The sequence below is a fragment of the Xiphias gladius genome, chromosome 20 (genome assembly GCF_016859285.1).
Source record: "Xiphias gladius isolate SHS-SW01 ecotype Sanya breed wild chromosome 20, ASM1685928v1, whole genome shotgun sequence".
NCBI lineage: Eukaryota > Metazoa > Chordata > Actinopteri > Istiophoriformes > Xiphiidae > Xiphias > Xiphias gladius.
The window spans coordinates 9,649,843-9,673,591 of NC_053419.1; the positions used below are offsets into that span (position 1 = coordinate 9,649,843).

At 39.4% G+C, this 23,749-nt stretch overlaps 1 protein-coding gene across 3 annotated transcripts in view; it reads right to left on the reverse strand.

The window, feature by feature from the left end:
• tnksa (tankyrase, TRF1-interacting ankyrin-related ADP-ribose polymerase a) overlaps positions 1–23,749 on the reverse strand; it is an 81,855-nt gene that overhangs the window by 15,592 nt on the left and 42,514 nt on the right. For all 3 annotated transcript variants that reach the window (XR_005709692.1, XM_040157503.1, XM_040157504.1), the window contains exons 7-17: positions 21,047–21,141; positions 20,617–20,683; positions 19,789–19,975; positions 15,887–16,008; positions 15,690–15,781; positions 15,312–15,390; positions 13,330–13,501; positions 11,925–12,004; positions 6,137–6,282; positions 5,753–5,918; positions 1,335–1,554 (exon numbers count right to left, since the gene is read on the reverse strand). Coding sequence is in view for 2 of the 3 variants with exons in the window: in XM_040157503.1 (XP_040013437.1) it covers positions 1,335–1,554; positions 5,753–5,918; positions 6,137–6,282; positions 11,925–12,004; positions 13,330–13,501; positions 15,312–15,390; positions 15,690–15,781; positions 15,887–16,008; positions 19,789–19,975; positions 20,617–20,683; positions 21,047–21,141 (1,426 nt within the window). In the remaining variant the exon portion in view is untranslated. The remainder of the gene's footprint in view (positions 1–1,334; positions 1,555–5,752; positions 5,919–6,136; positions 6,283–11,924; positions 12,005–13,329; positions 13,502–15,311; positions 15,391–15,689; positions 15,782–15,886; positions 16,009–19,788; positions 19,976–20,616; positions 20,684–21,046; positions 21,142–23,749) is intronic.

Below are 23,749 nucleotides of genomic sequence, written 5' to 3' on the forward strand. Positions count from 1 at the left end.
GCGAAAGCACAAAGTTTTAGACATAATAGTTGAATACTGACCCTTCTTTCAACATCATTTGAGGAAGCGATTGTAATCTGTTATTGTAACCATTTTTTACTGTGGTAAAAAAGTGTAAGAATGTATAAATGTTGCCTCACATTTTTGTATTTGTTCTCTTTTGTGATTTGTGTTTACAGCCCAAAGTCGGTAGTTTGTACACAGAGACAAGTGTTTTGTATTTTTATCGGTGATTGTATCAGCACGGTATTTGTGAATCTCAGTGTGGATTTGCGTGTGTTTGTGTTTACGACTCTGAGCTGCCAGAGGCAGAATGATGAATCTCTTTTTATCTCTGAAACTGATGTTATCGTGATTACAGATCCAGAATAAATACACAAATATGTTTGTGTGTGGGTGTGTGCGCACGCACCTTTGAGGGCCTGCATTATCTCTGCCATCAGGATTTAAAAACTGCATGAATTTTGTGAGAGACCCAAGGTCATTATTTATAACTACTAGTGTCTTATAGTTTAGAGGTAATATAGTATTGGTGGAGGGATGGGGCGTGGGCCAGAGGAGAACCCATTACATTTTGGTGCTGATCCAGGATTTTATTTTATCACTTTCCCAAACATTGCGTGATAGGGCATTTTTCAGCGTTTTCCTCAATATTTGGCCTCGGCGGAGGTATGTGTTCTACTGAGTGCCATTCTAGTTATTACTGTAAAGCACTTTGTATCTGTGTTTGAAAAAGTACGACACTGTGAACCTGTTACTATGTCAACAATTGAGCATTAACTGGCCTGGTGGTGACATCGAGAAGGTCATATTCCACAATGATACCAAATCTTGATAGCAGTGGTGCACCTGTGAACTAAGTGTAGTTTTCAGAGCAGCCCCCAAAGTGTTCATAATAGTGATGGGTGCACCAAACCTTATGCATATGATGATCAAAAATGGTGTCATTGAAAAATTATTGATAAATTGCTAAATTGTCCCAACCTGCCTGTCTATGAATAAAGTGTTTTTGCTCTCAAGACCCTTCAGCTGTCTGGATGTGTTAATTGCCTTGTTCTTGGCACTGCACTAAGCTAAAATCCCAAGGGGACAGCTCTTACTAAGATATTGGAGCCAGAGTGATTGGCACTAGCAAATACACCACATTTCAATCATTTAAATACTGCAGACTTTGGGCAAACAGCATCTGAAAACCTCCAGTTTTATCCTTCATTTTAATGTGTCTGCAAAGTGAGCTCCACATAATCAGGGAGGTGTTCATTTATTAAAATGAGCTGTGGATGTGTTTCTGTGTGTGCAGCTTTGTGCTTTTTGTTTCTCTGCATGCATATCACCTGCCAGGTGCAGCGGGGTGGAGTTGCGTCCCTGCGTGTCCCGACAGTTGATGTTGTCGGGGCTGCATAACTTCTGCACCCTGGCCAGGCAGCCCTTCTTAGCGGCGTCCAGCAGTGCCGCATCTCCTCTCAGCAGGTCCTGGATGTCGGTGTCCCCATCCTTCACCAGGTCCAGAGGCGTGTTCCCGTCTCGGTTCTTCTTGGTGGGGTCCGCTCCGTGCTGGAGACGGAGTTTCAAGATGATGACAAGTGACGAGCGGGAAGAGGATGAAGGTAATTCCCCAGAGAGAAGGAGGGAGGGAGAGACGAAGAGAGGTAGAGAGGTGAGGACAGGACATCCACTGAAGTGGAAAACACCGTACACCCTGGAGACTGGGGGGGGAAGCAGACATTTTCATTGCTCAACTGTCTCCTAGGTTACGGTGTAACTTGTCATTTCATTGTAAGTTTTGAGGTCCACTCATTAATATTGGATGTTGTGGGACTGCGTGTCCACTGCCGGCCTAGAAATTTCCATTATACCTCTCTCACGGCTGTATGGATAGTTTTTTTTTTTTTTTAACCTATCTGCCTTGAGATTTTTCTGTCCTACTTGTCCATTTCTATTATCTCATTGCTGCCGTCGTAATCACATTCTCACTGTAATTTATTCACTATCCAGGAAAATTAGAAATAATTGGGGACATTTACATATAAATAAATGTTGGTTTTTGTCACTCCTCCACTGAATCCAGCCTACATTCTTTTCATAAAAGATTTTCCATTTACAGTAGTGAAAGCTAGTGTGGCAAAAAACACAAGGAGAGTTTGGTATTTATCATGAACAGTGTCAGCCACCATGACTGAACAAACAAAAATGAAAAGCCTCCTGCAGAGGCTCAAATTTCATCAACAGAAATGCCAAACAAGAAGATGTAACCCCGCTTGATTGACAGTTGGTCTCTTGCAAAACGATGATACATTGGTCCCAGACATCCAGGCAAGATCTTACGTCCTTCGAGTTAACACATTTCATGCCAAGTGCTAACAAGGCAGATTCTTCTTTAATTGAGGAGAAATTCATTATGTTCTCACATTTCTTCCTTTACAAAGATAATGCTAATATGCATTTTGTTATTCTTACAAGATCCTTAAAGAATATCACAGTACTGGGAGTTTTATTCTGAGCAAAAATCCATCACAAAAAGGGACAATAGAAAGTTGACAACAGAGAAGACAAACGAATACCCACTGCTGGACCCGAGAACAGTTTATTCAAAAAGAGAGCAGTTACATCCCGAGGGCCATGGCAGATTAATACCAAAGTGCAGGAACACTCTGTTACTTGTGTGTGTCTGTGTAATTATGTTAAAAAGGGAAATGAGGACGCTACCATGTGCACACAAGAATCGCAATCGCAAGCTTAAAATCCAAACAGAAATTTGCCAGTATGAGAATTTTCAAATCAACCAGAGTAAAAAATAAATTCTCCACCCTGGTCAATCGATCGTCTGTCTGGGTTTCTAACCCCTGCCTCCAGACCTCTTATTGGAAGAGGCGAACCAACCATCAGATCAGCCAAAGTGTGGCCTGAGGGAGCTACTGTATCTCTGAACTCCAGGACAGTTTGAGAGCACTGACTGGGATTTATCTACACATGAGGCTACACACAGCTCAAACACTGATATTGAGGAATACGTTCTGTTTTATTCAACATCAGCTGCTGAATATGGTAATGGTAAGGCTAATGCCAGGGGTAACAGACATTAAGAGTCATTCCGTATATTTGAACAAAAAAAAACAAAGAACAACAGCTTCGAGGCCTGTGAAAGGAAAAAAAGCGACTCCATCACAGGATGAACAATCACTTGTCATAAATCCCCACTAAGTTGCGCTAGCCTTCTGTTGGATGAGCACAAACAAAGCTGCTGAGGCAGATGGTGCTCCAGAACATGTACTGAACTCCTGAGCTGACCGAGTACAGTGGCCCTGATCATCTTAAACATCTTTAACATACTGCACACGTCCCCACTCGCCTAAAATTAGCAACTACAGATGCCTGACAAATTAAAGGGAGTGTCTTAGTACGGCTTCAGTGTTTCTTTACATCGCTCTACTGCAGGGATGAACAGCATTCTTCCAAAAGATGTTCCACGAATTGGTGTTTTAAGGATGACAGTTTGCCAATGGGGCAGCCAGGTCCATGAATGGCAACATTACACCTGCCTTTTGTGGACCCCCACAGATGCGTATGCATGTTTATGGATGCGCTATTGAATCTATGCCGACATACTGCGTAACATGGTATGGTACTGACAGTCACTATAGGGATGCAACTAGTGATTGTTTTGTCATTATAAATTAATCTCTGAATTGTTTTTCAATTAAGACTTGCTTTGTCTAAAAAATGTCAGAAAATATTGAAAAATGTCCATCACAATTTCCATGAATCAGAAATGACATTCTTTAATTGCTTATTTTGTCTAAACAACCCCCAAGATATTTAATTAACAATGAGAGAAGCAGGAAGTTTATTCAGCACTAAGTCACTGGTACTTATTATTTACAGAACTCGCTGCGTCTGGGAAATCACTCACGCCACACCAAGCCGGTGCATGTTTGTCCCCCAGCTCTCTGTAGAGTGATACAGAGCCCAGTCAGACAGAGAAACAGCCTTTTCCCCAGAGCTGTCACCTTCCTTTACACTGCCCACCCCCCGGCCGCCCACTCCACTCAGCCATAAGTGTCATACAAGCAACTCCGTGGCACCACACACCACATCCGTACACACCTACTACATCATCACTGTTTACCTTATCACCAGCACTGCGCAATTACAGGTAGTCTCAAAACAATCGCTGCTGTGAACTGTTGCGTGCAGTACTTTTTCAGTGTTCCCTTGCCAGCCTTACCTTGTCAATCACTGGATCAGTTCTCTGGTTGCACTACCTCACTGCTGATTTTTCTTTGCTTCATATGCTGCTTGATCCCTACGACAGTTCATTCATTACTATTAACTGCAAAATTTAATTGACGTTGAGCAATAACCTTTATCTTGCTCGTTGTCCTTGTCAAACGACTTTTTGCAGTATTTTTGTCTTCTCTTTTATTATCTTTTGATTTTGTATTTACAGTGTTATGTAGTTTTATTTTCTTCAGTGCATCTGATACAGATTGCTCCAAATTTTATCTCACTGCACAATGACAGTAAATAAACTCTAAATAATCTCATGAAGCAGCGCATTTTCCCTGCTGTTGATGTTTGTTTGCTGTGTGTGTGTGTGTGTGTGTGTGTGTGTGCGTGTGTGTGTGTGTGTGTGTGTGTGTGCGTGTGTGCGCGTGCGCGTCCTGTGTGAATCCAGCATTGTTGATCTAATATTAATTTATGCAGCCCCATATGGCAGCAACACAGTGGTGATGTAACCTTGTCTGGAGGTGTTTATGATTTGAAAAACAAAAACACATTCATCTGTGAAACTGCAACATTTCACCCGACTCATTTCGACTCCAAGAGATGTGACGATCAGGTATTACACAACAGATATTTTTGGCCTTGTAATCTGATTGGTCAGAGTTGGTCCCGACCGTGATGAAGACTCGCAGAGAGCATGACAAGCCATACCTTTGACTGAATACTCTCTTCCGATTGGTTCATGAAATCATTCTGATGACTGTTATTTCAGAGAAAATGTCACTGTTTCACGTGTAATTATATCTAATTCCAGTCCTTAGTGCTGATCTGTGCACACTGAGTAACATTCATTATTCACAGGGCAGACGGAGCCAGATGTCATTTATTGCATTAATAACAGACAACACTGTGATAGCAGCTTTTGCATTAAAAGACAGGACAGATTTCAGAGTTTCCCAAAGACTCTGCCATGTCTTGTGATTACTGTCCTCTGAAGGATAAAGTGTTTACAGAAAGCGTTAAAGCAGCACTAAGTAGTGAAATGCTAAATGTTTGCACCACCTTTACATGACTTCTTGGTATACTGGATACAAACAGCTTGGTCGTCTCTTTGCAAATGTATTGTAAACCAAATTTGAACAAGAGTTTTAGCCTGGATATGCAATTAGGGCTGCAATTTAAGAGTTTTTTCAGTACCACTTAATCTGCCAATTATTTTCTTGATTAAACGTTTATTCTATAAAATATCAGAAAATTGTGAAAAATACCCGATTCCTCAAAGTGAACTCTTCAGATGTTTTGCTTTGTCCAACTAACAGTCCAAAACTCAAAGGTATTCAGTTTACTAGCATAAGACGAAGAGAAGCAGCAAATGCCCAAATTAGAGAAGTGTGACCGGCAAATGTTTTCTTTCAAGGCGACTCTGATGCGATTAATCTACTAACGGATTACTGAACTGTTTCAGCTCTATATGCAATCATGGTGCTGGAAGTTAGTTACTTTTAAAAAAGGACCATGCAGGTCTAACCTTGAGCAGTAGTTTGCAGATCTCGTATTTGCCCTTGGCAGCAGCTTCGTGGAGCGGCGTGAACTTCCACAAGTCGGCCACGTTGACTGAGGCTCCGTGTCTGACCAGCAGCTCGGCCACCTCGTAGTGACCGTACGAACAGGCGTTATGGAGGGGAACCAGGCCGCTGCAAAGAGAAAAGAACAGTTGCACACACACATACACAGAATGTGTTTTCAAAAATGATTACATCAGAAGTTACTCGAGATGATTACCTTCCGCAACTTTTCTGTCACTTTCTACTCTGTGATGTAAACCAAAGTGGCTCAAAATCAGTCTGTACTCATTTTTCTGTTTACTTTTTATGTTGCCCCAAATGTAACCATAACTTATAGAGTGTCGCACCCTTTGTCCTTGGCGTGCACGTCGGCCCCGTGGTGCAGGAGGTACTCCACCACCGACACTCTGTTGTAGCCAGCAGCAAAGTGAAGAGGAGTGGAGTGTCGTCCCTCCAGATCTCTGCAATTCACATTCTGAGCCGTGCACAGTGACTGAAGAGACAGAGAGAGAGAGAAACAAAGAAGGAAAAATCTGTTTTCAACCTGAACAGCTGATTGATTAAAGAGGCACGAAGAAATAAATCTGATCTACGGCATGCTGTTGCAATCAAGATATATTTTCATTATTCTTTCTATTATTTAGATGTAGGAAGATAAATTTCATCTGCAGAAAGTTCTAGTTTAACGATTATTTCAAAAGGTTTTTCATTAAATACAAAGAGGAAATGAACAGTTTTTTTTTAAGACTAATAACACCATTTTCTTACTGAAGAGGGATGAACAGCCGTGAGAAATGTTCAATATCTCAAAACTCAGAGAAGAAAAAAGTGGTAGAAACACTGTTTTTTCTCTCATAACTGGGGGAAAATCGTATGTATTGTACAAATTATAGTATGACGTTTCTGTGTTCTGCCTTCTGTTTTGCAGCTTCAGTCTTGTATTTCTTAGTTTCCTTTATGAGCCCATGTCACTGTTGTCCTTTGTTTACTGCAACGGTTTGTGTCATTTTCTCATCATGTTCATTACTTGAGATGTGCCCTGGAAGAATCTATGTTTTGGCTGATTTTATTCTTTCTTTTAGCCACACTGGCAGTCTAGCACTGTGGATGGCAATGTCTGTCTGTCAGTTTGTCAGTCAGTCCACCACTTTGGTCCAAATGGAAATATCTCAACATCATTTTCCGTTTTTAGTAAAATGTCTCCATAGCTACTGGATGGGCTGACATTCATATCCCCCCTCAAGGTGAATTGTAATAACGCTGGTGATTCTCTGTCTTTTTATTTCGTGCCATTATCAAGCTGACACTGAGCTTTATGATAAAATAATTAAAATAATGACATCCCTGTCAGTCTTGGCTCCACTTTGTGTTAACTGGCAAATGTTAGCATGCACACATGCCAAGTTAAGATGGTGAACATGATAAACATTATACCAGCTAAACATCAGCCATTAGCATTGCCACTGTGAGCATGCTGACGTTAGCATTGAGCTTTAAGTGCCGCCTTACAGAGCTGCTAGCGTCACTGGAGACTCTTACTCTTGTTTAACCTTTGTTTGTACTATATTTTGTGACATTTGCATTGTGAATAATTGATATTCAGAGCACAGCTACACCTTATACAGTGGCCCGCAACTGACAAAATATAAGTACACTTTTTCTCAAAGTGCTTAAGAATGAGGCTTTTTGGGCTTCACAGCTTAAATGCATTGTCATTAATACTGGTAATATCAGTTAGGATATATTAAGGTCATTTTGTAGAGCAGTAAAAGTCTAATATGTTCTACAGACACAGTCATGTCCTTGATGCACAGATTTGTTTACGTCGTTGACATCATTTTTTATTCCCTTAAAAACACAGCCAACAAACTGAAAACATCAAACAAGATAAATAGTACTTCAGAGACAGCAAGAGAGAGAAACAGAAATAAAGAAAAGAGTAACACTATTCCTCTGCCCACCCCCCATGATTTATGATGAAAAATATGTTTGTGAAATGAAATGTGTTGGAGGAAAGCAACAGCAACAATATTGAAGTTAATAACTGAAACTGAACAAAAAAAAAATGTACATCTGCTGAACTGGGGCCAACACCTGGCTGCCCTGCTGTTCACAGAACGGCACTACTTTCCTGCTATTTCAGACCCAATTACACCTTAGTTCAGTACCGCAAGGAAACACAGAGGGAACATTTATTTTAAAGTTCCCTTCTACCACTCTCTAGGATCCTATTCTACAGGAAGAAAAATGAAACATCCTGCTGGTAGACGTATTCCTCAACCTAAAGCCATTATCTCTCACTTCAGCTGCTATTTATGAGAGCCGGCTTTCCAGATAAAAAACTTTTACCACTCTAGTCTGCGCCAGGGTGAGTGGAATATGAAGAAGATGGATATGGAAACATTTACTGGTTCCAGCTTCTCAAAAGTGAGGATTTGATGGGTTTTTTTGGTCATACATGCTGAAATATCTTTGGGTTCTGGACGGTTGGTTAGAGAAATTCAGACATCTGAAGACATCAGCGAGGGCTGTGGGAGATTATCACATGCATTCTTCACTTTCTGATATTTTGTAGCTAAAACAATTAATCAAGAAGGTAATCAGCAGATTAATCAATAGTAAGATTAATAGTTTGTCGCAGCCCTAAACTAGTCCTGAAGAGAAAGGACGTGAAATACAGTAGTTTATATCAAAAGATTTCCAAATCCACCTGCCGCAGTATTCAAAAGGTTGCTTATATTGAAGGCAAATGACACAGTACGTAAAGGCAACATATTGGGATCGATCACTGACTGTGCGATTATAAATTAAAAGAGGACTCCACCGATTTTTACAAGTCGATTGAGTACAATTTAAAAAGTATCAAAATTGCTGCAGCAGAACCCAAAATATCTTCTTTTTATTCCACACATTTTTTCTTCCTCGTCAAAGCCTGGCGTCTGCCTTGCCCACAATGCAACTTGACTACTGACAGCTTGGTCAGATATTCAGGTATGTTATGCTAGTATCAGCTAATGTAGCCTCAAGCAGATATAAGGAGCAAGCCACAGAGGTCTGGTAAGATCACTTCTATCACTCCACAGCCTCAGAGTTCTTTCATTTTCAAACTCGAAGTCTTCAGCCCCAAGTGACATCGCTTGAAGCAATTTATTGGAAGGCAAAAAGGCTTTATATGCAGTGTTACTCCCCAACACCTATAAACAGACTATGATTTGTGACATTAATGGATTTCCCCTTTAAGTAGCAGATGTCTCCCAAAAAAATATATACATATTCGTGTCATCCTTTTGATAATTTTTCAAAATACATTAAATGCAAAGTGACTTCAGAAAGTATTCGGGCCCCTTGCTTTCTGCACAATTTATTGTGTTGTAAATTTAATTTTAAATTGATAAAATTGCCATTTTAGCCCATCAATCTACACTCAATAATCCGTAATGACAAAGTGAAAACACGTTTTTAGAAAACTTGCAGATTTATTAAAAATCGAAAATTGAAATCTCTCATTTACAAAAGTTTTCAGACCCTTTGCTGTGGCACTCCACATGTGGTCAGGTGAATCCTGTTTCCTTTCATTATCATTGAGATGGTTCCAGAACTTGATTGGAGTCCACTTGTGGACAGTGGACACTGGACATAGTTTAGAAAAGACACACACCTGTGTATAAAAGCTCCCACAATTCACACTGCCTGTCAGGACAAAAACCAAGCCATTAAGTCCAAGGAAGTCTCTGTGGAGCTCCATGATAAAATTGTGGCGAGACATAAATATAGAGTTTAAAAAGCATTTCTAAAGCTAAACAAATACAGTGAAAACCTGAAGAAAACCTGCTCCAGAGTGCACACGACCTGAGACTGGGCCGATGGTTCACCTTTCAGCATGACAGTGACCCGAAGCATACGGCCAAGACAACGCTGGAGCGGCTTCAGGACAAGCCTCTGACTGCCCTTAAGAGGCTCAGCCAGGGCCCTGATTTAAAACCCATAGAAACATCTGTGGAGAGACCTGCAGAGATTCACAGATGCGTCCCCTTCAATCTGACAGAGCTTGAGAGGATCTGACAGGAAGAATGGGATAAACTGCCAAAATCCAGGTGTGCGAAGCTTGTAGAGACTTGCCCAAGAAGACACAAAGCTGTAATTGCTGCCAAATGTGCTTTGGCAAAGTCCTGAATTAATTATCTGAATACTTTTGTAAAAGAGATTTTTTTTTTTTTTTTTTTTTTTTAAAAATACATTTGCAAAAAACTTCTGAAGCCATGTTTTCAGTTTGTCGTTATGGATTACTGAGTGTAAGTTGACAGGCAAAAATGGCAATTCTATCCATTTAAAATTAAATCTAAAACCCTATAAAGTGAAAAGGCCTGAATACTTTCTGAAGCCACTGTAAAGTGGCTATTGTGGAGCAATGACTAAGAGAGCACATAATTTAGAATGGTATTTACTTCTCTGAAAGACCCAGAAAATGTTTCTGAATGACAGAACTGGTCTCTATCTTTGGCCTGTCGCCTGGAGTGACCATCTTTCAAACACAGTCTAAACCTGGCAGGAATCAGTCCAGAAATGGTACAGAAAGTGCTGTTTCGTAAAAACGTCAATCAGTGCATGTACTTGTCTGTGCCTCGGGTAAAAAAAACAGAAAAAGAAAAAAAGACTGACAGAAAGCCAGACCAGAGATCACTGTGTGTTTTGCTAAGATCCCCTCACACTTCAGTCACTGATAGATCCTCTTCATCTGGATAACCATAACTGTCTGTCTCCGTGGGTAAAGACACAGAGTTTCACTCAACACCAAATACTTCCGTCAAATACTTCCCTGAATGTTTCCAGGTCCTGAAATTTAGTGGGTGGTTTTGTCCGAGGCATGTTACAGTGCATCATGAGCACCTACATTTTTAACATGAGTGGGCCCGGTGCAAATCCAACGGCGATCAAACTAACTTTGGCAGCGCAATGAGCTCCAGACGACGACTGGGATTATAGTGTTATGGCAGGAAATCTTGCGCGATAGAAAATGTGGCCTTTAACAAGAATAAAGATTTGCAATTAAAAAAAAAAAAAAAAAAACAATGTGGACACTAATACAAAGACACAAACAAAACCTTTGATTCACAGCAAACAATATCTATCTAGCATTTAACAAAAAAATCACTAGGACCAGGATGATAAGAGCATCAAGAACAGTCAAAGAGGACATTTTGTTCCATTTTCATCTCAAAATAAAGAGTCTGTGTTGGCTGACATCTAAAAGTAAGATTATCTGAGGCACTCTATTTGAATGAGCTACTGTCAAATTTACAGTTTTACACATTTTTTACCCATCTTTAGTTCCTTTTCTGTTGTGTATCACTGCTTCACTTATTCATAAACGAACCTCCTTAATTTACTAACTAAACAATATGATTTTTACAGAATTACAAACAACATATTAACATATTTATCTTGTTTTTCCTACAAGCAACTGAGCTCATCGGGCGTCTGTATAACCTGTAGAGTGTCAGCTCAGGCATTTGATAGGGTTTATAAAATTCGGACCATTTTCAATTATGCTGCTGGTCAAGTTAAAGACACCTTTTTCTGGACGAGAGCCCAAATTATTTCAAAACCCTAATGAGGCAATTAAAAAAGATTTCTGCTCAGTCAGAGCAAATTACTTCCCAGGATTGGTGTCAATACACTCAGCGAGATTACCGAGGTCATGTTCTTTTTTCATGTCCATTTCTTTTTTTCAAATTGAAACAGTATTGATTGTTAGGAGGATGAATAGTCTGTTTTCTCTCATTTAACCCTGTAACAACAACCCCCCTAAAGGAAACTGACTATTTTTAATTGTTCGACCCATGCATTAATTTAGACATAAAGTTTTAAAGGATTTATTACACTGCTGGACTGACAGACTCCTTTGAAGGTAGAGAGATACAATATACACTATCTAATGTTGCAGTTATACAATCTGACATGCAGTTCATCTGGATTATCTTTACTGTATATACATATGTGTATATTCACAATGACTAAAGAGACCAGTCCAATCTATCATTTCATATTACTTGTTCATATTCATGTAACTACAAACCCTGGAGTGAGGGACAATGTCAACTCCCAGTTACAAAATGCAAAATACAAGCAAATTACCTTGACAGTGTCCAGGTCTCCAGCTTTAGCAGCCTCCAGAAGTCTGTAGTCCACGTCTGAGTTTCTCACCGGGACGTTCTCTACATAGCAGCACAAGGAGAAATATGGATTAAAAATACATTGCATCAACACCGGTAAAAGTTGCACATGATTGTGAAAGTGAATTTATCCTTCACAAAGACATAGGGAAAAGATGACATTAGACTGAATTCATTTAAGCCAGTCAAGTGAATTGCTGCAGATATGCTGGAGGTTTCTCCACAGCTGCTATACTTAAAAGTCACATGCAGATACATCTGCCATTTTGCAGATTTTTGCACAGTTTCATTTATTCATCTAAGTTTTTACACACTTTTTTTTTTTTTTTAATTAAAAAAAAATAAAAAAAAAATCAGTTCTTCTGTTTCTTCCACAGAGCTGGAGAACATGACCTAAAATCTATATCAAGATCATTTATCTGATTTGTCTCAATAGCAATAAATATTACAGTAATGACTTTTATACGTTAATGCATGTATTTCCTTATTAGTTAATTTCTGATGTGTCTCCAAATTTTAATTATGAGCAGTCACAGGTACTTTGATGTCTGTTGGTTTGTTGGTTGGTTGAACATCTGGGTGTATAGCTATTGTCTGTTTACAGACATTTATCAGAAGCTGAAACAAGTACGTTCGTGACGGTAAGAGATTCGTTCTGTCAATCTGATAATTTAAGGGGGTAATTTGACCATTTTGGTTTGCTGTCCATCTTTAAAGTTACCTTTGTGGAGTTTCTGACTACCAGTATCACTACAGAGCAATGTTTTTACCATGAGTGGGTCACGGGTTTGTTTGGCTTGTGTATGCGCATAAGCACGCACATGCATACAGTTGATACGATACACATTCCTGACAAATTTTTCACACTATTCCACTGGTCTACAGGTGGCGATAACTTGCAGAGAACCCCAGCAATACCCAGCATTGAAAAGGCAGGGAAGAAGATGTAAACAATGTACGTTTTTAAATATGTTATTCGGCAAATGTTTTATGAGGAAGGAAATTCTTCCAAAACATTTGTTAGACAAGATAAGATACACAAAATATGTTTTGGTGAAAAACAGTGAATATAAACATACATTTTGTTTGTTTACAAAAATTTCTACAAGGCATCTTTAATCTGGAAATAATGCAGCAATATATTGTGGAGTTTCCTCTACCACTGAACAGCACACTCTGTCTTAAAAACTACCTTCAGTCTGAATATCAATCAATACTGACCTTTACAAAACAATCCCAGTTAATCTCACTAGTGCCAGCTGGTGCATAGCAACCAAAACACTGCATCTACACATCTGCACACCCAGTCACCCAGCCACACCCACACACCCACACACACACACACACACACACAAAGGGTGGCATACCGTTGAGTATTTGCTGAACAGCTTCATTTCCCATTTGAGCAGCAGTGAAGCCCTGCAGTGACACCAGCGAGGCGTCTGCCCCGTATCCTAGCAACAGCCTGCAAGTCTGAAGGTGGCCTGCCAGCGCAGCGCGGTGCAACGCCGTCTGGCCCAGTGTGTCCAGGGCATTCACCTACAAACACAAATACTTTTATATAATGATTTTTTGAAAGGACCTTCAGCTACTACATTTTTTTCCCTAAACAATTTCAAAAAAGAGAATTACCACCTTGCAGTTGTATTCCTCCGCCAAACAGTCAAGTTTCAGTTTTCATCCATGTCTGTCCAGATTCATATAATATATGTAATGAAGACTTTGAAGGAATTTCATTAAAGGTATTAAGTGAATTCTACCATAAGTAGCATATGAATTTGTGAGTTATGGCCAAAAAAACCTGTTTTGTGAGGTCACAGTGACCTTCGACCTTTAACCAAATTCCAATCACTTCATCCTTAAATCCGAGTGAACGTTTATGCCAAGTTTGAAGAAATTCCCTTAAGCCGTTCCTGCGATATCACGTTCACAAGAATGGAATTGACGGACAACCCACACACATAATGCCTCCGGCCATAACTTTCGCAGGTGTGTAGGCATCAAAACACTTTTGGAAACTTTAAAAACACTATCAATCTATGATGAGTTATATTTTGATGAAACGTTGTATTTTAGGTTTCTGGTGAACCCACTTTCCCTTAAATAGCCTTGTCTACAGTTTGTATGGTTTAGGTAAAATGTCCTACATTTTGTCATCATTTAATTATAAGTCTCCATCTAGATGAAGCTCTGATCATAGACACTTAACATCAAAGAAGTCGTTATTGTCGTTTGTATACTTTCATTTCTTTCACCATTCAACCCCAACTTTTCTATTTAAAGTAACCAATAACACAATATATTTGACTATATATCAATATATGAATAAACATGTCTGGGGATTAACAAATGTGAGTAAACTTTGTTTATAACCCAATGAAAAAAACGTTTAATTCCCAGACTGCCGTGTGACAAATGTGCCACAACAACCAGTAAAATATGATCCTGGTAGATGTTGTTTATTCTTACATACCGTAGAAATTGTGACATTTAGTGATCACATTACACGTGGTCAAGTTTCATGATGACGTTAGGTATTACGTCCAAAATTATTGAGATCAGGTAAGAGTCAACACATCACAGTATATGAAATGTTATATTGTGATATTGATGTACTGTGTATCATGATGCAATAAATCTTATGGGAAATCAATGGAGCAACTGTTTATGAGTAAAATAACCACAGGGGAATGTTTGTTTTTGCCTTATCCAGTGAAACAGAAAACCAAATAAATCAAGGTACTTCATCATATTGATGCAAACATATCGCAGAAATACACTATTGCCATAAAGCAGCCCCGATCATGGATTTACCATATTGCCTACAATGGCCTATAAATGGGAACAGCAAATAGGTATAATGTTAGAAATGGTTGGGTTTAGGTATTAGATCAGATGTAGGTTACAATGGGTTTGGTGTGGTCACAGGGTGAGAGTACGGAAGAACCAAAGAAGACATTTCATCACATTTGTCCCACATTCAGCTGCATGTTATGTACATGATGTGTCCACTTACATTCGACAGTATCGACAGTGATAGAACAGTAAGGCCAAGACGACACATTTACAGCAATTACATTGAGTCGTAATGAGCGAAATACATCGCCAAACAAAAAAAACCAGACAAAATAAAAACATTTGTTCTATTGATTTATAAGCATGTGTAGAAAAGCAGATGAATGTACAAATTAAAAGGTTAATGAATGGATTAAAAGCAGATTTACGTAGCATTTAAAAAGGAATAAGGTGGAAGTAAAAAGAAAGATAAATAAATAGATGTACAAGACAAAAATGAAGGAAATGACAGATGATAAATGGCTATTGGCATGCAAAAATGACTGTGGTTTACCTTGGCACCATGTTTTTGTAGCACCTCCAATATGTCATTATGCGACCGCTCTGCTGCCACATGGAGAGGAGTCATGAAACTACAGAGGGAAGGAGAGGAGAGAAAATCGGTCTAGTTGTGTTGTTTCGGTTTGCATGCAGTAAACCATTATAAAAACCTGCCCATCTTGTACATGTCTTTTTTTTTTTTGTTTGTATTTTATTCGAGAAACAACTTGTGAAACATGATCAGAGTCACAGACAAAATTAAGACTTTGACGAAACATTACATTCCTACTGCTTATCCATCACCTCTGCATGTTACATCGTTTCATTGACAGTGTTTTGTTGGTGTACAAATATGAATGAGGATCTCACTTCGTGCAGCAACAGTACTCACTCTTTATTCTTCTCATTGACGTTGGCGCCTTTCCTCAACAGCAGCTCCGTCACCTGTTTCCTTTTGGGGTGAGGTGATGCTACTGCGCAATGCTAACACACACACACACACACGCGCACACAGAAACACATCATCTTAGTACCTCTGCACAAGCGTAGACGTGTGTGTGCAGTGCAGTGTTTGTGTGTTTATCTTACTAGTGCAGTCTCGTGTGTGTGAGGGTGTTTGAAGTTGATGATCTCCAGTGCCAGGGTCTTCTTAGCTTTTGCCATGTCTGCTTCTCGAGCGGCTTGAAGCAGCGAGTGGCCCTTAAACTCATCTGGACACACACACGCAACACACGCAACACACACAGACACACAGACACACACACACACACACACACACACACACACACACACACACACACACACACACACACACACACACAAAGAGTTTTTTCAGCAGCGAGCTAATAACACATGATGCAACAGTCTGTGTGCCGGAGTTAGGGCGGAAACGAGTGATTATCCCCTGGGGACTGAAAATTACAAACAACATACTACATTGCTTCGTTGCATTTTGGAAAGCATAAAAAGGAGTCTGTTAAAGTCCATCTACCGACAGAGCAACAGCATTCATGCATTTATAATCAGACCTTTAAAATAATGGTAGAGAGCACCACAGATGTCACATCTTATGGGAAACATGGTCCAGAGGGAGAGAGAGAGAGAAGAGCCAAAATCAACGACAAAAAATAGCCTCTAACAGCCTCTGCAGTTTAGTCATTAGTCATTTTTCATCCTTGTTAGTGCACCACAGCGGCTCCTAAACTTTAGGGTTTGTGACCCCTTATGACAGATTAAAGCCTTAGTACGGACATGTATTGTGTGCAGTTCAGCTAAAGAGTTATTTTTTCCTTCCAGGGTTTGTTTCGTTTAAAGGACTTTCAGAAGACAGAGGAGGTGAAAGTATGCAATTTTTTCATAAGAAAAGATAAAACAATTTAGGAAAAACATGAAAACAAATTAAAAATTTTTACAGAATTCTTTAACAGAAACAGAGTTAGGTTTAAATGCACCTGGAGTTCAGGTTTGGTCCTGGTGGTGAATGGTTTAATATACAAAATAAAGCATAATAAGACACATACTGGTGGTTCTGCATGTTGAGAAGCACATTTTACAAATGTACTATATTCTTCACAGCTTTGAGGTCTCTTCAGTTATTTAGTTTCACTCTCATTTCGAGGTGTATGAGAGCAGAATTTCAGCAACTTAAAAACACTCTTGAGATAAGAAACCCTTCGCGGTGAACATCAACTGATTTCTAAGTTTTATTGTCGATTATTGTTATAATGCAGTGTCAAATGGGACTTTCCTAAAAGGTCTCCCTGTTGTTGCATTAAATGATGTTTCAGCATCTGAGACCTCACAATCCACTCCTGAACAACAACCTGTTTGATGTGAGAAACGAAGCAATTTACACGATGTCCATGGGTTTATATTCTGCATTGCCGATTTTCATCAGCTGACTGTTAACTCTAATTTTGAAGTGTTTCATCATTGTGAGCAAAAACACTAACAAACAAAGCAGACCTTTTTAAAGGATTAGTTTTGAAAACATGCTTAGTCACTTTCTTGTGGAGAACTGAAGACTGGTGCCCCTCTCATATTTGTCAGCTAGAGCCACGACACGGTTATCTTAGTTCAGCATAAAGACTGGAAACAGCTAGCCTGGCTCTGCCCTAAGGTAAAATGAATCAGCCTAGCAGCACCTCTAAAGCTCACTGATTAATATGCAACTACTTTGTTTAATCCTTTCAAAAACCAAAGCGTGAAAACAAAGAGCTGGGGTTTTACAGAGTTATATGCTGGACTATTTCTAAGCGGACACTTCCTGGCCTTGGAGCTGGTTACCTGGCAACCTCCCAGCAAGAAAGTAAATGATGGTGTTTTCTGAAATGTCAAACTATTCCTTTAAAAAGCCACTATAACTGGCTCACTCTGATTTCAAGCCAGTTACCTTAAACTTGTTTCACTTTTGTCTTGGTCATCTCGGAAAAGTAGACTCTATTTTCTACTGTCAACGAAAAAAACTTGTTGTCCACCCCCGTATTCAAGCCAACAGGAGGCTTAATGTCAAGTATTTTTCAGTCCGTAATGGTCAGGTAACAATTTCTTCCAGGAAAAGATAAAAGGCACAGAATTTTATCTGAACTCCTGCAATCTATAGCTACACCAAACACACATATAATACTGTGGGGACACACCCCATAGACCATTTTTCAAATGATAGAAACCTCCCTTCACCAGCTAGAGGCCTCATCTCAACACTGGAAAATGTATATAGACTAGTCTGATTTTTAGTTTTTTATTTTTAAAACAGCAATGGAGAAGATGAACTCAAAAATCATGAATTTTAGGTTTGTATTCCTGGGATGAGTATTATTACTGTAGCAAATGTCCCTCTGATTCGTTTTAAACAACATGTCCTCACCAAAAACAACTAATAACTAATAACTAGCGAGAGATCTGACACACTAACTAACTTCCAAGGAGTTGCAGAGAGCTTTCTGGCAGGGAAAAAGACTTATCTTGTCTGCTTTGACTCTGTGGTGGCCACAGACAAGAAGAAAACGCTGCTGTTCTGAGAAAATGAATTTAATCATACTGCCTCTTTGATTATCATATCATACATCCTCAAATTCTCAATCCAAATAATACATGCATGGGGAATAACAGTCTTTGTGTATGTATGACTGATCTTATGTTCAAGACAAAGAAAATAAAACCAGTATCCAAAAAAAGCAACACTGGCGAAGAGCATATCAATAGTATAGGTATATTGTGAGATGAAAATAGAATATTGTGCAAATCTGAATCAAACTGAAACAAAATCTGAACAGGAAGTATAGTTAAGTTGAAAAGCCTATGAAAAATGGCTCAAACCTCGCACCCTGAAGTGAAGGTGCAGTGCTTCTGTAGGAATTATATTCAAAGGCAGGAGCTATAAATGTGACTAACTCGAAATCCCGTTTGAAGTGGATTTGGATTTCCTGATCGACTGTAGCCAGATACCCTTAAAAAAAACACACTACAAGACATGCATATGTATGGGCCTATTTGTACTCTAGTGTATATGTCTGTGTGCATTTTTCCACTTAAAGGCCGACCCTTTCTTAGTATTTTTTAATTGTGTTCTGCTCGCTGCCCTGTCCCTCATGCAGTTTAAGGTGTGTATGTACAGTGCAGCTGCCACCTTGTGAATGAACTTCTCACATCATCTATAAAAGGTACCAGCTGGTTTTCTTTCACCAGTAACTCTGGATAATGACTGTTGTACCATATGGCCCGGATATAAGGCTGTATTTTTTGTTTTGAAAACTACATTTGAAATAAAAGGGGTTGTATCATATGTGAGGACTAGGCATTTATGGATTCACAGATAACACGACGCTATCAGACTCACGATGGACAGTTAAAAAAAAATATACATACTAAAATCGATCATTTGACACAGTTTATCAGACTTTGAGCAGCTCCCTCTGGAGCCACAAAAAGCTTTATACAACTTTTTTCACATATACAGTAGTACTCCCTTATTGTTGCTAGGCTAGCAAGTTTGTTTATAGAACTTTTCATTTATAGTTACTCAGCCTTAAAAATGTTTTGTTAGTCATGTTTAAACTGCAGGAGTGTCTGCCGCTTTGTGTAAGTTTGGCTGCCACAGAGGAAATAGGCGTTTACATTCTACAGTTTACACATTCATGTGTTGTTTTGTCCGACCAACCGTTCAAAACCCAAAGATATTCAGTTTACTGCCAGAGATCTCACAAAAATAGCAAATATTGCTGCAACCAGCAAATATTTTAGCATTTTTGCTTAAAAAAATGACATGCAAAAATCTACATGCTTTCCAAGTATGTAGATCTGTTTTTTATCAAATGCTGGCATCTGTATGTCTTCACACTGATAATTCCTTGTTTTCTGCTTAAAAAAAACAAACAAAACAAAAAAAGCAAAATGCTCAGCTTTCTTTTCAAAGACTGAGATTTCCATTTTTAACTGTCTCAATGCTCAAATAAATTGCAGCTTCAGCTTATGTAAGGTGCCACACTCACATGTAAGTCTCTCCTTCAGCTCAGGAGTGGGCGCCATGTCCACAGAGCTCTTGCTGTGGCAGTTGAGCAGGGTCGGGTCGGCCCCGTGGCTCAGGAGCAGGGAGCAGACCTCCACTCGGTTTTTAGATGCCGCTTCGTGCAGTGGGGTGAACTGCCACAGATCCATGGCATTAACACATGCTCCATGCTGAAAGAAAAAACACGATCGTGGATGAAGAGAAGGAAGAGGGGCAAGAAGCCGGGGGGAAAGAGAGAAGGAAAGAAAGTAACGGAGGAAACAAAGCACAGATTGCATTGTCGAGAACATTTTTTAAAAGTTTATTTTTGAATAACTGTGAAGGGAATTAGGCAGTCAAACACTACTAACACTGCTTAAGCCTGGTGGTGAATAAGTTCCACTGCTTAAGTAAATACTCAGCTAACACGTGTGTGTGTGTGTGTGTGTTTGTGTGTGTGTGAAGACCAGTTTGAGTTTTAAACCATTGGAGTGAGGACATTTTGGGAAAGTGAGGACAGCCAGTCCTCGCTTCCTGACACTTCTTTAAATGGCTGTTTGAGGGTTAAGACTTGGTCTTAAGGTTCAGGTTAGAATTAGGTTTAGGTTAGGATTAGGGTTAAGGGTTGGGCTTAGGCCTTTAGTTATGATAGTTAAGGTTAGGGTAAGTTGCTAGGGAATTCATTATATCAATTAGTGTCCTCACAAAGATAGAAGTCGAACATGTACGTTACGTTACGCCACGCCACGCGCACACACACACACACACACACACACACACACACACACACACACACACACACACACACACACACACACACACACACACGTACCTTTAGCAGAAGCTCTGTAACTTCATAGTGTCCATAGGAGCAGGCATTATGTAGAGGAACCAGACCACTGGATATGGCCAAACACAAAAGAAAACTTTAATTAAACTTTAATCACACGGTGACACTAGATGAAAAGTCCATGAATGTCTGTACAAAATTTCTTGGCAATCGATCAGTTCGGAACAGAGAGAATGGGAGAGGATTCTTCCTGACGTCTCAGTGATGGAGAGCACTGTCCACCCTATATGCACCTGCTTAAAAAGACTCCTGAACAAATTTGTTGTGAGTTTATTGGCAATGAAATGTTAGATATTATAATCCCTCTAAGGTCGAGATTCTGACACATTCACAATCTGTTCTCTCCATTTCCATTCTTCTTTTAAACTCTCCTTTTTATTCAACTTTTATTTACTTTTATTTATGTACATACCCCTTGTCCTTGGCGTGAACATCTGCTCCATGCTGTAGTAACAGCTGAACTATCCTCACCCTGTTGTATCCTGCTGCCAGGTGGAGCGGGGTGGACTGGAGAGACAGGAGGAGACACAGAAAGAGACAGATATAATAAGAGAGAGAATGGAGGAAAAAGAGGCAGAGTGGGAAAAAAAGAAAAGACAGAAAAATAAAGTTAATGTTAGCCCACATGTTCTTTCTACAGCTAACTATCATCATGATTTCATTATCATCAGTCCTGTGTAGAAAGAGTGTGTTGAGGAATTACACACTTGGGTTTTCACTGAGCAAATGCAAACATTTCTAAAGGTAGAGGACTTTCCAGGGGAAAAAGGGGCCTTTTCACTCCTTAATCAGGCTACAGTGACAATGCCTGACTGTATACACGCATACACAGACACATACAGACACACATACAGACACAAATACAGACAAACACACACACACGCACGCACGCACGCACGCACGCACGCACACACACACACACACACACACACACACACACACACGCCTCTTATCATAGAAGGAAAAAACTGTAAAGTTTTGTAACTTAAATACCAATAGTGGTTGCATGTAGGTGTTTTTTGAAAAGCTCCATGTGCCAATTTGCTCAGACCTCAGAGGAGATCTTGAAAAACAGATCATCTTTGGTGGTCTCTGCAGCTCACTCAGGAGCTCAGTTGAGCAGCAGCAGCAGCAAAGGCAGAGAGACAGAGCTGGGTGGACAGATGGTTCGCTTGTATTTACAGGATGTGACAGCAGTATTTGCAAGGAGCAGTACATTGTACACAGTTAGTCATCATCCTCATTTTATATTATCTTTATGTGTGTGTGTGCGTCTGTCTGTGCCTGTGTACTTGTTGTTGCAAACTGTTGTGAATATAAATAAACAGAAAGAAAACACAAATGTGTAAAACACCCGCACACACAAACACTCTCACTCACACACACAAACACAAGTACTGTTGCATCATCATGGTGTCATTGCCAGGGTCAGACTAGGTAGTTTGAGCTCCACCTCCTCAATCTGTCAACCCTCTGTGATGAGCGTGTACATGCATATTTTGGTAAATGTGTGTGCGCATCTGTCTGTGTGTGTGCGTGTCTGTGTGAGAGAGAGAGAGAGGGAGAGAGAGACTAGTGCCACACGTAAACATCATCACTGTCTCAGTGCTTAGCTTATTTGGGGTCAAGTCATAAAAAAACAGCTCCAGCTGAAACTTTTATTACGATCCTCTGACCTCAGTAGCCACAAGCCAGTAAAACCTAACCCATTCATCATCTATCTGACCCATCCTGCATCCTCCAACTTCACTGCAGCCTGTTCCTTTTCTAGTTGCAGTTTCAGATGCACTTTCTTTCAGTTTTTTTTTTTTTTTTACTACATGCTAGGCCTTAATTGTAAGTTTTCTTTTCATGAATGCTCTTCAAATAAAGAAAATATGCATGTCTTTACATAAGCACATTATTTCTGCCGGTGCCAAAACTTTGAGTGAGGTGAAGGTCAAATTAGGCTGTTTACACAATTGCCTGAAATGACAATTCCCCAGTGTACTCTGGTTTACACAAGCTAAAGTGCATATCTAAGATACATTGAGATGTGAGGATGAGAGCATTTGGTCTAAAACACTTTGGGCTGTTTTTTGCTCAGTTTTCACTCTTTATTTACAGGCTTATGCCACTGTCACTACATGTTTTCGCTATGTATCCCATATATTGTTATTTTTAGGATAAGTTAGGCAACTTAGACTTAACATAATTTTGCATGTATATATATATATATATATATGCTAATTAGCAAATGTCAGTATATATTTAACATGCTAAACTATAACGATGAACATGGTAAACATTATACGTGTTATCATATTAGCAGATTCATTGCGAGTTTTTAGCGTGATGATGTTAACATTTAACTCAAAGCACTGCTTCGCTTAAGTGCAGTCTCAAAGAACCGCTAGCATTCCACTAGCATGTCTTAAGTTTACAACACAATAAATATTTGTATATAAACTGAAAGTTATAAGTCACGCTATTTTGTATATTACTTCTCAATGGACATAAGGACATTACCCTAAACACTGAAGAAAGTGATATCACAGGAAGGCAAATGTTTGGCAATATGTGCTTGGTGTCTGGTTTGAGTAATTTCTGACTGAAAATAAAGGTTGCAATTTTTCATAAAAAATTGCGTCAATCATGTGCTCAGGGTTAAAAACCAAATGAGGCAAGATCACATAAGATTAATGAAATTTAAGAAATGGTTTGACAGTCTGGAAAATATGTTTATTCACTTCATTGCCAAGAGTTACAGGAGAAGAGTGATACCACTCTCATATCTGTGCTTGACGGGGAACGGGGAAACCCCTAGCCTGGCTCTGTTCAAAAGTTCATTCCAATTACATCTTCAATCTGTACAAATTTTGAATTAAACAAACGAGACATATTGTGTATATTTGTGAACTTAAGAGGGGCTGTTACATTGTTTTTGTTTTACTTTGCACAGAGCCACGCTAGCTGTTTGAAGCTAAAGAGAGTATTTCACAAAATGATGAACTCTTCCCTTAGAGTGCCATTTAAGGCTTTTTTTTTGTGAGTGACTGTTGATTAGTTAAACCCAGTTATTAGCTACGTGCAGTTTGTGTTTGGTGCTGTGTCCTTCAACTGTGTGTGTTATTCC